The sequence below is a fragment of the Leiobunum rupestre genome, chromosome 2 (assembly GCF_980474605.1).
Source record: "Leiobunum rupestre chromosome 2, qqLeiRupe1.1.hap1, whole genome shotgun sequence".
Taxonomy (NCBI): domain Eukaryota; kingdom Metazoa; phylum Arthropoda; class Arachnida; order Opiliones; family Sclerosomatidae; genus Leiobunum; species Leiobunum rupestre.
Window position 1 is genome coordinate 62,187,024 of NC_143385.1, and position 13,513 is coordinate 62,200,536.

A 13,513-nucleotide genomic window follows, 5' to 3' on the forward strand; every position below is an offset into this window, starting at 1 on the left:
AAGTCAAGCAAATGGAGATACGTGACTTTTGAAAGAAATTCGATATAAGTATCCCCTTAGGTGTTTTAATATTAGACTTAATTTATATTTATTTAATTTTTAACTTTGGTTTAACATTGTCTCACGAAATTTCAATTATTTAATTAGTTTTTTTTTGTAAAAATCGAAAAAAATCTAGTTGATTTAAATTGATTTTTATTGCTTTTAATTGATTTCATATGTTTTACGCCTCTTTCTTGACAAATTTATTAATTATTTGAGTGGTAACGTAAACTAAAATTTAAATTAAAGTACTATTTAAAAAACCAAATTTAATTTTCATAAATCAGGTAGCGAACTAGCCTTTAAGTCTAATTAATTTGAAGGAAAACTTTGAATTTGTTGCAGAACACAACTCGAGCTACAGTGGCACGATCGATTTAGACGAACGCGAACCCGATTTTGTAGACGCCGAACAAATGGTAAGTTTCGATTTTACACGCTCGTAAGGGGTGGAAAATTTAATATTGGTTGCACGATTTTTGTCGAAAGAAGGACCCTAGAAAACGCCCTGGGTTCTATTTGGGTTATTTCACTTTTAATCCGGCCTTTATAAATGCAAATTGTCCCCCATTAACCTTCCGAGAAAAAACTTACCCTGTTGCTACTGATCATAATTTGCTTTTTCTTACTTTTGTGATACCATTTTGATCCGTACGTTATGGTATGGTTCGTCGCAGCTGGCTGGCTGGATGTCGGAATATTTTCGTTAAATCTTAACTTTCTCCATATTTAATTTAAGTTTATCTGTAGATACATACGACGTTGATAAAATGCTACAAAAGTCCTTTTTACACAGTCCCTAAGGGATTTGTGTGTACTAAAATCACGTACAGTATAGCCGATGCCGATGTTAGGCTTAGATAGGTCAGGGAAGACTCAATCGAAAGTAAATATCATGCCCTCGGTAGCCCGCTATGAATTGTGGAGATCGGGGGCCCACAATAAAATTCCTCTTGGGTTTATTAAGTTAATTTACAAGTTGATTGAAAATTGGTTCAAATTTAAGTTTAATATTTAAAATGTATTAATACATCGGGGGGGGGGGGATTGTGTGTACTTCAATGTCCGTGACAACTTGTTTCGGTCTGCGTTCTCTGTTATTTAAAAACGTCTAATATAGGACAAAATATTTTGGTTAACGTTTTCTATAGTTAGCGACGTAGTGTGGTGATAAAATGCTACAAAAGGCCGTTCGTCTGCTTTCTCTGGTGATTTCCATAGACTTAACAAATGATCCACACTAATCTGCTGGAAAGTCAGATAATTTGGAAATAAATCTTAAAACTCAAGGAAGTGTCATGGAATTTTAGAATTTTGTAAAACGTCTGGGAATTTATGTAGAAAATTTTACGAAGGTGATCAGAAAAAACTAAGGTTTGTAAACGTAGCAATAAAACTTTTAAGATAACGCGTAACCTAAAGAGTCACTTTTATTGTAAATTCAACCAACTTCTGATAAAAATGAAATTTGTTAAGTTAGAAATTGTCCTTGAAAGGTCAGGGAAAATCTCTTAAAATGGTGTAAGAAAATTGATTCGGAAAATATTGTGGCAATACTAGCTAGTCAAGCGGACGAATTAACAGCCTAAAGTTCGATTTTTTTTTCAAGATCATTATATTTAATCGATGAAATTGTGTATATTGCAGCAAGGACCATTTGTAACAACAGCGGGTCAGGTGCTAAGCGGCTCTACGTCGCCCGTGCTGACGATGGACAAATTACCCGCCGCTCTGCCGGTGTCGCTGTCTCCGCCGTCGGTAGATGTCTCCGTAGTCAAATTCCCCAAGGCGTCGGCTGCCTACACCGCCAGGGCCGCTCTCAGCGTGAGTCTACTCAATTTCATTTTATTACGACTCTTCAAGGGTACTTCGGAAGAAGCATATTTTAGCTATTGAGGTCCCTTTGCTTTCCTGACCTTATCATCTTATGGCGGATTATTTTTACTGTTTTTTAATGGGGTATTTTGTATCTGTAATCGTGAGTTGGTTTTAACGGGCTCTTCGCCATTGGTTGGTTTTCGCGGCTAATATTGTCTCTCAATCGGGTAGTTTTCAGTGTTACCTAAATTCGACTTTTTAAGGAGCGGTTAATATTGGCTAGCAAGAAGTTGCAAATATTAGGTAAGTGTGGCCAGGGTTGGCGGGCTTAAACGGAAGCGAAAATTAGATCAAAAGTAAAATAAAGCATTGTTTAACAAAACCTGATTTAAACCAAAAACCTGATTTTTTCCTCAACAGCGTGGCAAATATTGGGTAATTTAGAATTAGGTTTGACATTTAGAATCTGTCCACTGTTATGATTAGCTATTTAGAATCTTATTAAATGTTACAACTGGTTATTTAGAATCCACAAATTGCTGGGATTGGCTATTTAGAATCTATCAATTATTATGATTGGCTATTTAGAATCTATCAATTATTATGATTGGCTATTTAGAATCTATCAACTATTATGATTGGCTATTTAGAATCTATCAATTATTATGATTGGCTATTTAGAATCTATCAATTATTATGATTGGCTATTTAGAATCTATCAATTATTATGATTGGCTATTTAGAATCTATCAACTATTATGATTGGCTATTTAGAATCTATCAATTATTATGATTGGCTATTTAGAATCTATCAATTATTATGATTGGCTATTTAGAATCTATCAACTATTATGATTGGCTATTTAGAATCTATCAACTATGATTGGCTATTTAGAATCTATCAATTATTATGATTGGCTATTTAGAATCTATCAATTATTATGATTGGCTATTTAGAATCTATCAATTATTATGATTGGCTATTTAGAATCTATCAATTATTATGATTGGCTATTTAGAATCTATCAATTATTATGATTGGCTATTTAGAATCTATCAATTATTATGATTGGCTATTTAGAATCTATCAATTATTATGATTGGCTATTTAGAATGTATCAACTATTATGATTGGCTATTTAGAATGTATCAACTATTATGATTGGCTATTTAGAATCTATCAACTATTATGATTGGCTATTTAGAATCTATCAACTATTATGATTGGCTATTTAGAATCTATCAACTATTATGATTGGCTATTTAGAATCTATCAACTATTATGATTGGCTATTTAGAATCTACCAACTATTATGATTGGAAATTTAGAATCTATCAACTATTATGATTGGCTATTTAGAATCTATCAATTATTATGATTGGCTATTTAGAATGTATCAACTATTATGATTGGCTATTTAGAATGTATCAACTATTATGATTGGCTATTTAGAATCTATCAACTATTATGATTGGATATTTAGAATCTATCAATTATTATGATTGGCTATTTAGAATCTATCAACTATTATGATTGGCTATTTAGAATCTACCAACTATTATGATTGGAAATTTAGAATCTATCAATCATTATGATTGGCTATTTAGAATCTATCAACTATTATGATTGGCTATTTAGAATCTACCAACTATTATGATTGGAAATTTAGAATCTATCAATCATTATGATTGGCTATTTAGAATCTATCAACTATTATGATTGGCTATTTAGTTATCTACCAACTATTATGATTGGAAATTTAGAATCTATCACACCTAGGACCCTGTGATTTGTTATTTCGAATCTGCGAATGTTCTAGTTAGCCTAACACCCTCCGACATGGCGTGTAGCTGGTGTTAGCCGCACAAGTGGCGCCATCTCTAGATTCATTGTTGAACTACTGGACTAGAACTCTATAAACTGTCGTCTGAAATACCAATGCTTGCTCTTTTGACTCAAATCAGTGAGTCCTATTAGATTATGGTTCCATGGTTGAATATTTAGTCCATTTCGACCAATCGCGAAAGTGTGGATCGGCTTATTGGTCATTTGAGAATCTTATCAACGTGATTAAATTTAATTCCGATACGTTTAGTAAATTGAATAGAACATCGACCGTATCTAAATTCAACGCTCCTCAAACAGTTTCCATTGAAGAGCCCTAGATGGCGCAAGTGGCGTTTCCTAAATCGTCGAATATGGGAAACAATATAGAACGTCTGACGTCGAATAAACAAAGCTGATCTACGGGGAGATAACATTATATAACTTTCTACCGCGCCATCTGTACTTAATTAACGATTACAAGTTTTGAAATTCATCTTCGAATCTTTGACGCGCCTTTGAGGCTTCGAATCGTTTTACAAAACGCGTTGTTGGGATTTACTTAAGCCTTAGTCGATCTTTAGCTCGGTACTGGTTTGACCTTGAGACGATTATAACAATGGAGGAAGGGTATATTGTAACCCCATTATGTTCAGCTCGAATTCGTACAAAGAACGGTTTTGAAAGCGAAAGTTTTCCGGTAATATAATATTGCCCGCGGTTAAAATATCCAAGGCAATCAACACGTCTTTTGTCTTGGACGGGGAGGTTTTAAATTCTCGCTTAATTGCCCTACTTTATTGTGTTTTCTTTTCTAGTCTTCTGTTTTTAAAAATTGATGGTTTTCCGTGAAACCCGCTTAGTTATGCTTTTAGTTAAAAAAATTTATTATTTCATATATGAAATTTAAGTTTTGGAAATTAATTTTTTTTCGTGAATGTTCATTAAATTTAACATATAAAATTTTTGTCTTGAAAATTAAAATTGGTTTATGAATGTTTAAATAATTTATTAAATTTAACTTCAAATTTAGTCATGGAATTTTTTTTTGAATGATTAAATATTGTATTAAATTTAAATTTAGTCTTGGAAATTCAATTGTTTTTTTCTTGAATGGTTATAAATGTATTAAATTTGATTTATGAATGTTCAAATTTATTCAATTTAATACATTACACGATTTTTTTTTATTTATAACCAGTTAGTCTTTCAATTTTATCGATTAATATTACCGTATCGGTGATTTTATCGATTAATATTACCGTATCGGTGATTTTATCGATTAATATTACCGTATCGGTGATTTTATCGATTAATATTACCGTATCGGTGATTTTATCGATTAATATTACCGTATCGGTGATTTTATCGATTAATGTTACCGTATCCGTGATTTTATCGATTAATATTACCGTATCGATGATTTTATCGGTTAATATTACCGTATCGATGATTTTATCGGTTAATATTACCGTATCGATGATTTTATCGGTTAATATTACCGTATCGATGATTTTATCGGTTAATATTACCGTATCGATGATTTTATCGATTAAGATTACCGTATCGATGATTTTATCGATTAGGATTACCGTATCGGTTATTTTATCGATTAAGATTACCGTATCGGTTATTTTATCGATTAAGATTACCGTATCGGTTATTTTTTCGATTAGGATTACCGTATCGGGTATTTTTTCGATTAAGATTACCGTATCGGGTATCTCATCGATTAAGATTACCGTATCGGTTATTTCATCGATTAAGATTCCAGTATGGGTTATTTCATCGATTAATATTCCAGTATCGGTTATTTCATCGATTAATATTCCAGTATCGGTTATTTCATCGATTAATATTCCAGTATTGGTTATTTCATCGATTAATATTCCAGTATGGGTTATTTCATCGATTAATATTCCAGTATGGATTAATTTCGGGCTATTTTCGCGTTCAATGTTCCCAAGTCGGTTATTTTATCGATTAATATTACCGTATCGATGATTTTATCGATTAATATTACCGTAACGATGATTTTATCGATTAAGATTATTAATCGATAAAATCACCGATACGATAATGTCGTATCGTTGATTTTATCGATTAAGATTGTCGTATCGGTGATTTTATCGATTAAGATGGTCGTATCGGTGATTTTATCGATTAAGATTGTCGTATCGGTGATTTTATCGATTAAGATTCCAGTATCGGTTATTTTATCGATTAATATTCCAGTATCGGTTATTTCAACGATTAATATTCCAGTATGTGTTACTTTCGGGCTATTTTCGCGTTCAATGTTCCCAAGTCGGTTATTTTATCAATTAATATTCCCTTGTCGGTTATTTTATCAATTAATATTCCCTTGTCGGTTATTTTCGCCATTTCAATCTGATATATCCCTTAAATAAAATTACGCATAATTCTTATAACTAAATAAGACCAATTTCAAGTGTATTCTAATATTATATAAATTAACTTTTTAATTGTCATCGTGCGTAAATTTCGACTTTGATTATTCCGTAACTTGCAATAAAACTGGGCCTTAAAACTATAAAGGAAAGAAATCGCTATCTGCTTTCTTTAAGCAGTTTATTTAAAACACTTTATCGAAGCAGGCTTCTGCCACATTTAATACCCTGCATCTCAAGATTGCCTCTAGAGACCCGGCTATCTGTAACAATTGTTATCTGTCAACAAAAAAAATCTAGATTACAAAATATCTAGCGTTGGAAGGCTTACGACGAGAGGCTTAACAAATTTACGATAGTAATTGTTTAAATCCTTGGCTAATGTAGCTGTAGAGTTTCTCGATTTGTCCCATAGGTGGCGTGAATTTTAAACTAAGCACATGGCTCCGCTTTCGTATATGCGTTGAAAAAATATATTTTTCGTCTCGGCTTCTATGCTCGATTGAAATATTTGTTAGTTCCGCGTTTTGCCGGCAGAGGCACCCCCGCTACAAAATTCGGCGGACGTCAAAAATATAGGACTTTTTTTTAATTCATTGAAAAACCAATTTCGCTTTTCCGAAAGTGTTACTTATTTAACATTCGGCTGAAGTTTTGTTAACACTAGTTTCGTTGTTCTATTTCCGGTAAAATTGTGCTTGAAATATTGGGATTGTAACGGTTTCTAATTTGTTGGTAAGTTTTTATTAGTTTGGATATTTTAAGTTTTCCGTAATTATTTGGACTTAACTTAGAGTATTATTAACCCTTAATAATTTGTTAAACTAAAACATTTTGGTAATAAATTTAAATTAAATTTATAAATTTGAATAAAACAAAAATTCAAATAGTTTTGGTTTTTTAGATTCGGTTAATTTTTGAAATTTACTATAACCATTAAAGTTAAATTAAATATTATTTTTCGCTAAATATTTTTTACTCTTTTAAAATTAAGTTTATTTTTGTTATGTTAGAAATGCTTAGTATTTAATTAAATCCTTTAATTTTTGCTCAATTGAATTTGTCTTGAACAAAAATAATTAAAATACATCTCGAAACCTCGCCTAGAAACAACGTTTCTGTAAAATATCGAATTACTCAATTTTGTCACTATTCAAAACCTTTACAACGTAATTCGATTGTTTGAAAAATTGCTTAAATTGAAATAGTGAAAAAAAAAACCTTTTCCTAGTTACTAAGGCATTTTCGTTTTTGATCTTTGCGTCAAACGTGCCGTTGCCATGGCAACCGCGTCAACTACCTAATTTTTCAAACCAATACCTGTCAATGGAAAGGTTTTTCTCTCTTAGAATAAATTTTTTAATTTTTATTTTTTTAAATTGTAGTAATTTATATTGAACATTTCAAAAAATCGCCTTTGGACATTATTTAAAAGATTAAATTTATGGCGATCGTTATTGAAGAAATTGCGCTGTGGTTTTGAAAAATTATAATAATTTTCTTAAACTCTCGATTTTTACCTGGTGTTATCATAAATTTTTAAATTTCATATGATTTATTTTAAATAATTTAAGTTTAGTTTGTAGTTTTAGGGCGTAGTGTTAGGTGTTTAATTACGCAATCAAAGATAAACAATTTTAATATTAATTTAATTTTTAAATATCAATTTAATGGTTTTAAAATATTGATTTCATGATTTTCAATCTCGATTTAATCATCTTTAATATAGATTTAATCACTTAATCTACAGCTAATATTTTTTAGGTTTTGTATTTTATTTAGATTTAATCATTTTATTGATATATTTAATCTCTTATTCTACAGTTAATTTACTTTTTATTGGTTTAATCGTTTGGGTATTAAATTAGTCGTTTGGGTATTAAATTAGTCGTTTGGGTATTAAATTTGACGTTTGGGTATTAAATTTGACGTTTGGGTATTAAATTAATTGATTTATTAATTTAATTGTTTAATAATCGTGGTTAAATAATTCGTACACTTCCGTTCAATATAAATTCCGCATTTTACCATTTACTACCACAATAAAATCCCCAAAATATTTTGTATTTCTTATTCCAACAAAGGCTTTGCCAATCTATATTAACTAGTACTTATGTTTTCGAAATGAACCTCCAGAATTGAATATTACGAGCGTATTTGAAAGGAGATCCTTTTCATGGCCTGCATCCGGATCAAAATATTTGTAGGGAAATTTGATTCTCAGACACGAAATATTTGCGCCAGTGAAACGGCAAAAAAATAAAGCATTATGTTGGTCAAGGCTTGTTGTGCCGTTGTAGTCGAAAGTCACGCTAAAATCGCCATTTTTCCTAAAAACCTACCATTTATAGAGGCGTGTGGGTAAGAACTTAGAACCTATTTGAATAATGACAAATAAGCAATTGCGCTTTAATTAATGAATTTTATTTGAATTAAAATTAAAAAAAAATTAGTTTTAGTTTAATTTTGTCTCATAAAAAGCCTTATAAATGGTTATCAAATTTATCTTGGTGATAGCTGATCAATCTTTCTATCATCTATTTACTATCGGTAAAATATTAGACGTTAACTTCAATTTATTGATTTAAAAAAGTTTTAGTTCATATTATTCATTTTAATTACTTAAAATCTATTAACTTGATGCATTGGTTTTAAAATTTATTTTATATAATTTTAAGAATTCATTTTCATCTATTCAAACCAATATTCTAGTTACATTAGAATTTTTAACATTCATCTATTCAAACCAATATTCTAGTTACATTATAATTTTTAACATTCATCTATTCAAACCAATATTCTAGTTACATTAGAATTTTTAACATTCATCTATTCAAACCAATATTCTAGTTACATAAGAATTTTTAATTTTCATCTATTCAAACCGATATTTTAGTTACATTAGAATTTTTAATTTTCATCTATTTAAACCAATATTCTAGTTACATTAGAATTATAATTTTCATTAGGTCCAATATCATTATTTAATATTAAAAATTTCTATAGTTGAAGTAACTACATGTATGTAGCGAATTAACCAATAGTTAGATTTCGAAAAACAGAACAGACAACGTTATGACGTAGGGGAAGTGAGTCTTCACAAGATAGGGGGATCTGGTTCGAATGAAACGTTCACCCATGGATTAACAATTGTTAATCCATGGTTCACCAACTGTCTTTCGAAAGCCATCTTTTAATTGAATGAAAATTTTTGGCTTTAAAAAATCCCATTTAATTTTTTTAATAAAATACTAAATATATTGCCACTAATTTATGTACGAAAATAATGTCGTCGTAGAAAAAAATATTCTACATTTTATGTTTATTACGTTTTATAGCTCAAACTTAAAATTTCCCAACTGGTGTCTTAAAAAAACCATTTAATTCTTCTCAATTTTGTTTTCTATAACAAGGTTTTTAACCTCAATTTTTTTAGGGGTGGTACTTGTTTAATTGACGCGTATTTACGTAACTTTCCAGGGCGTTTTTAACAGCTTACTCGATCAAAGCTACTTTTTGAAAGCTAGTCGGCGAGTCGCTAAGTGCTGGCGAAAAACACGTAGTTTGACACGAGTGTAATGGGCCCTCGTTCTGTCTATCGTATCTCTTTAAACGCTTCACGTTAAAGATTAAAATTTCATTAATTTATAACGGCTTATAAGCGCCGATAAAAACGTGTGTTTCTTAAGTATTAGGACTACCACGTAAGTTGATAAGATATCGTTGACGCGAGGCGTGTTAAATGAGGAAAAGGTGTTGAATGTCTTGAATAATCTGGACACTTTTAGCCCCGATGACATCATTTTCGGGCTAAGTTTTATCGCGCCTCTTATTCAAACCCTATTAGGAAAAGCGCTTTTTGCGAGATGTTTTTCAACCTTAACGAATATTGTTGTAGGAAACGTACTATTTTTATAAGTTTTTAAACTATTGTGGTAGGAATAGTATTTTTGTAGGATTTTTAACTTTTCTGGTAGGAATGGTATTTTTGTAGTGATTTCTTACTATTCTGACAGGAAGGTATTTTTATAGATTTATTTTACTATTCTAGTAGGGATATTTTGGTATTCTAGTAGAAATAGTATTTTTTGTAGGGATATTTTGATATTCTGGTAGAAAAAGTATTTTTTGTAGGGATTTTTTTACTATTCTGGTAGGAAAAGTATTTTTGTAGGGATTTTTTTTACTATTCTGGTAGGAAAAGTATTTTTTGTAGGGATTTTTTTACTATTCTGGTAGGAAAAGTATTTTTGTATGGATTTTTTACTATTCTGGTAGTAATTTTTTAAACTATGGTAGTAGGAAACTTACTTATTGGGATTTTTAAACTATTGTATTAGGAACGAATGTTTCATAAACTATTGTGTTAGGAAACTTACTACTTGAGTTTTTTCTGGTAGGAAAAGTATTTTTGTAGGGATTTTTTTTACTATTCTGGTAGATAAAGTATTTTTGTAGGGATTTTTTTACTATTCTGGTAGAAAAAGTATTTTTGTATGGATTTTTTACTATTCTGGTAGAAATTTTTTAAACTATGGTAGTAGGAAACTTACTGATTGGGGTTTTTTAAACTATGGTAGTAGGAAACTTACTGATTGGGGTTTTTTAAACTATGGTAGTAGGAAACTTACTGATTGGGGTTTTTTAAACTATGGTAGTAGGAAACTTACTTATTAGGATTTTTTAAACTATGGTAGTAGGAAACTTACTTATTGGGATTTTTTAAACTATGGTAGTAAGAAACTTACTTATTGGGATTTTTAAACTATGGTAGTAGGAAACTTACTTATTGGGATTTTTAAACTATTGTATTAGGAACGAATGTTTCATAAACTATTGTGTTAGGAAACTTACTACTTGAGTTTTTAAACTATTGTGTTATTAACGAAAGTTTCGTAAACTATTGTGTTAGGAAACGTATTAGATGTGGGAGTGTTTTGCATAATTTTCAATCATTGGGGTAGAATCTATTTTAATTAGGTCGAGGGGTCGGACATTCACCAAAAATGTATTTGGGATTTCACGCTGGATATCAAGATTTCTTATTTGATTTCGTATTTCTTATCTTTTGTCGCGGATTTCGAGATTTTTTCCCTCCGTCGGATTTCTTTTGAATGTCCAACCCTTCGAATTCTGTGTTATAGCTAATTATCACTAATGTAATTTTTTGTAACTTAAAGTTTTTCACGGAAAAAAATACCTTCATTACAGGGTAATTTATATTCTAATAACGCTAGAAACTGAAAATAAAAAGTTTTATAGTTGAAAAACTACTACTACTTGCTAATTTTAGTATTTTTACCGAAAAATTGCCTAATTTTGGGGTATTTTCTATTCTATTAACAGTAGATCGTTGCTTTAAAATTAACTCTACGATCCGAAACTAAAGTGGTTTTGGTAGTTTTGTTGTTGGAAACATAATGTCGGTGGTAGGTAGTTGGAAAGCTACAGTACTGATGTCTGTGATTTTAGTGGTTGGTAGTAGGAAACCTACTAATTGTCGGTGTTTTTCTCCCCAAACCAGGATAAGCCTAAACGGCTGGGTCGCAACCCTCGCTTTTTGATGCCCGACGTGATGGAAACGTCGGAAACGGAATCCGCCAAAGATTCGGCCAATGGCAGCATGGAAAGCGAAACCACCGAACCAGTGACCACCACGACCACAGTCCTGTCCACAGCGTCGGCCTCGGTGACCATCACGACGGTGGCCACGGCCGGCCCAGTCACGGAGCCCACCGGCGTCGAAGTCCTCAAGCCTCCTCCCCCCGGAGTGGCGCCCAGCTTTCCTAGTCTGCCCGACGACTTCTTGAGAAAACTCAATCTGGAAAAGGGATCTCTGCTGAAGTAAGTTCCTCCTTTTTCTCTTTTCCCTTTTGAAGACCATTTTCGCGGTTAACGATGTGGACGGAGTATAATATTTTCCCTGTGGTATGGGGCATAAATGTGGTCTTTTCCTGTGGTATGGGGCATAAATGTGGACTTTTCCTGTGGTATGGGGCATAAATGTGGACTTTTCATGTGGTATGGGGCATAAATGTGGTCTTTTCCTGTGGTATGGGGCATAAATGTGGTCTTTTCCTGTGGTATGGGGCATAAATGTGGTATTTTCCTGTGGTATGGGGCATAAATGTGGTCTTTTCCTGTGGTATGGGGCATAAATGTGGTCTTTTCCTGTGGTATGGGGCATAAATGTTATTTTTTTCCTGTGGTATGGGGCATAAATGTGGTCTTTTCCTGTGGTATGGGGCACACATGTGGTCTTTTCCTGTGGTATAGGGCATACATGTGGTTGTTTCCTTTGGTATAGGGCATAAATGTGGTTTTTCCTGTGTTATGGGGCAAAATGTGGTATTTTCCTGTGGTATGGGGCAAAATGTAGGATATTTAGTATTGTGGTGAAGAAGGTGGTCTTTTAGTTTTTGGTGGGGGAAAAATGTACTTTTCCTGTTCTAAGGTAAATGTGGTTCTTTTAGTTTTGTGGGTCAAAATGTGGTCTTTTTCCTATTCTTGGAGAAATATGGTCTTTTCATTTGTGCTGGGCTATGGTTTGGGCATTTCTGTGTTTGGAACTATGGATTAAATGGGAATCGTGAAAGGCAAGGCTCCAGTCGCGGCTTCTCCTTGAAACAATCTCGCTAACACTAACGCTGTTTCTATTGTACGTAATATTTGGCTCGAAATTAGGGGTAAATAAAGCCGGTACCTATCCTCACTGAACTCGCGAAGAAATGTGCTTTTTGAAATATTTTGTTATTTGTAGAGTGAACCTTTTCAAGTATCTCCGTAAAATTTGGGAATATTACGCGCCGCCCTGGTATTTGAGGCTCATGTTTCTGCCTTCGAGAATTTTACTTCGGATTATTCAGAAACTTTGCGAATTGTGATCAGATCTTTTTGGAACATTGTGCTCTCTTGGAGGTCATATTTTAAAATTTAGCGGTTTCGAGTGTCATATGTGAAATTTAGATTTTTCGAGTGTCATATTCGAAATTGAGCGGTTGCGATTGTCATATTTCAAATTGAGCACTTCTCCAGTTAATATTTGAAATTGAGCGCTTTAGAGTGTCATTTTTGAAGTTGAGCGGTTTAGTTTCATTTTTTAAATTGAGCGGTTTCGAGTGTCATATTTGAAATTGAGCGGTTTCGAGTGTCATATTTGAAATTGAGCGGTTTCGAGTGTCATATTTGAAATTGAGCGGTTTCGAGTGTCATTTTTGAAATTGAGCGGTTTTCTAAATTATATTTGAGAAAATATTTGAAATTCGGATTTTTTCGGAAGGTCTAATTAGTTTTTGGAAGGTTAATATTTCAAAAAATGAGCCTTACGATTTATTTTAACATTTTGGATTTGAGGCATCTTTAAATGAAATTATTTGTTTGATAATTTTTATATTTCGGCAAATTATTTAGAACACAA

At 32.0% G+C, this 13,513-nt stretch overlaps 1 protein-coding gene across 10 annotated transcripts in view; it reads left to right on the forward strand.

Annotated features, from left to right (window-relative positions):
• Nucleotides 1-13,513, forward strand: part of LOC149958651 (uncharacterized) — a 121,072-nt gene that overhangs the window by 61,342 nt on the left and 46,217 nt on the right. For all 10 annotated transcript variants that reach the window (XM_090166002.1, XM_090166004.1, XM_090166006.1 and 7 more), the window contains 3 exons: nucleotides 388-461; nucleotides 1,690-1,866; nucleotides 11,621-11,940. In XM_090166002.1, coding sequence (XP_090022128.1) covers nucleotides 388-461; nucleotides 1,690-1,866; nucleotides 11,621-11,940 — 571 coding nt within the window. The remainder of the gene's footprint in view (nucleotides 1-387; nucleotides 462-1,689; nucleotides 1,867-11,620; nucleotides 11,941-13,513) is intronic.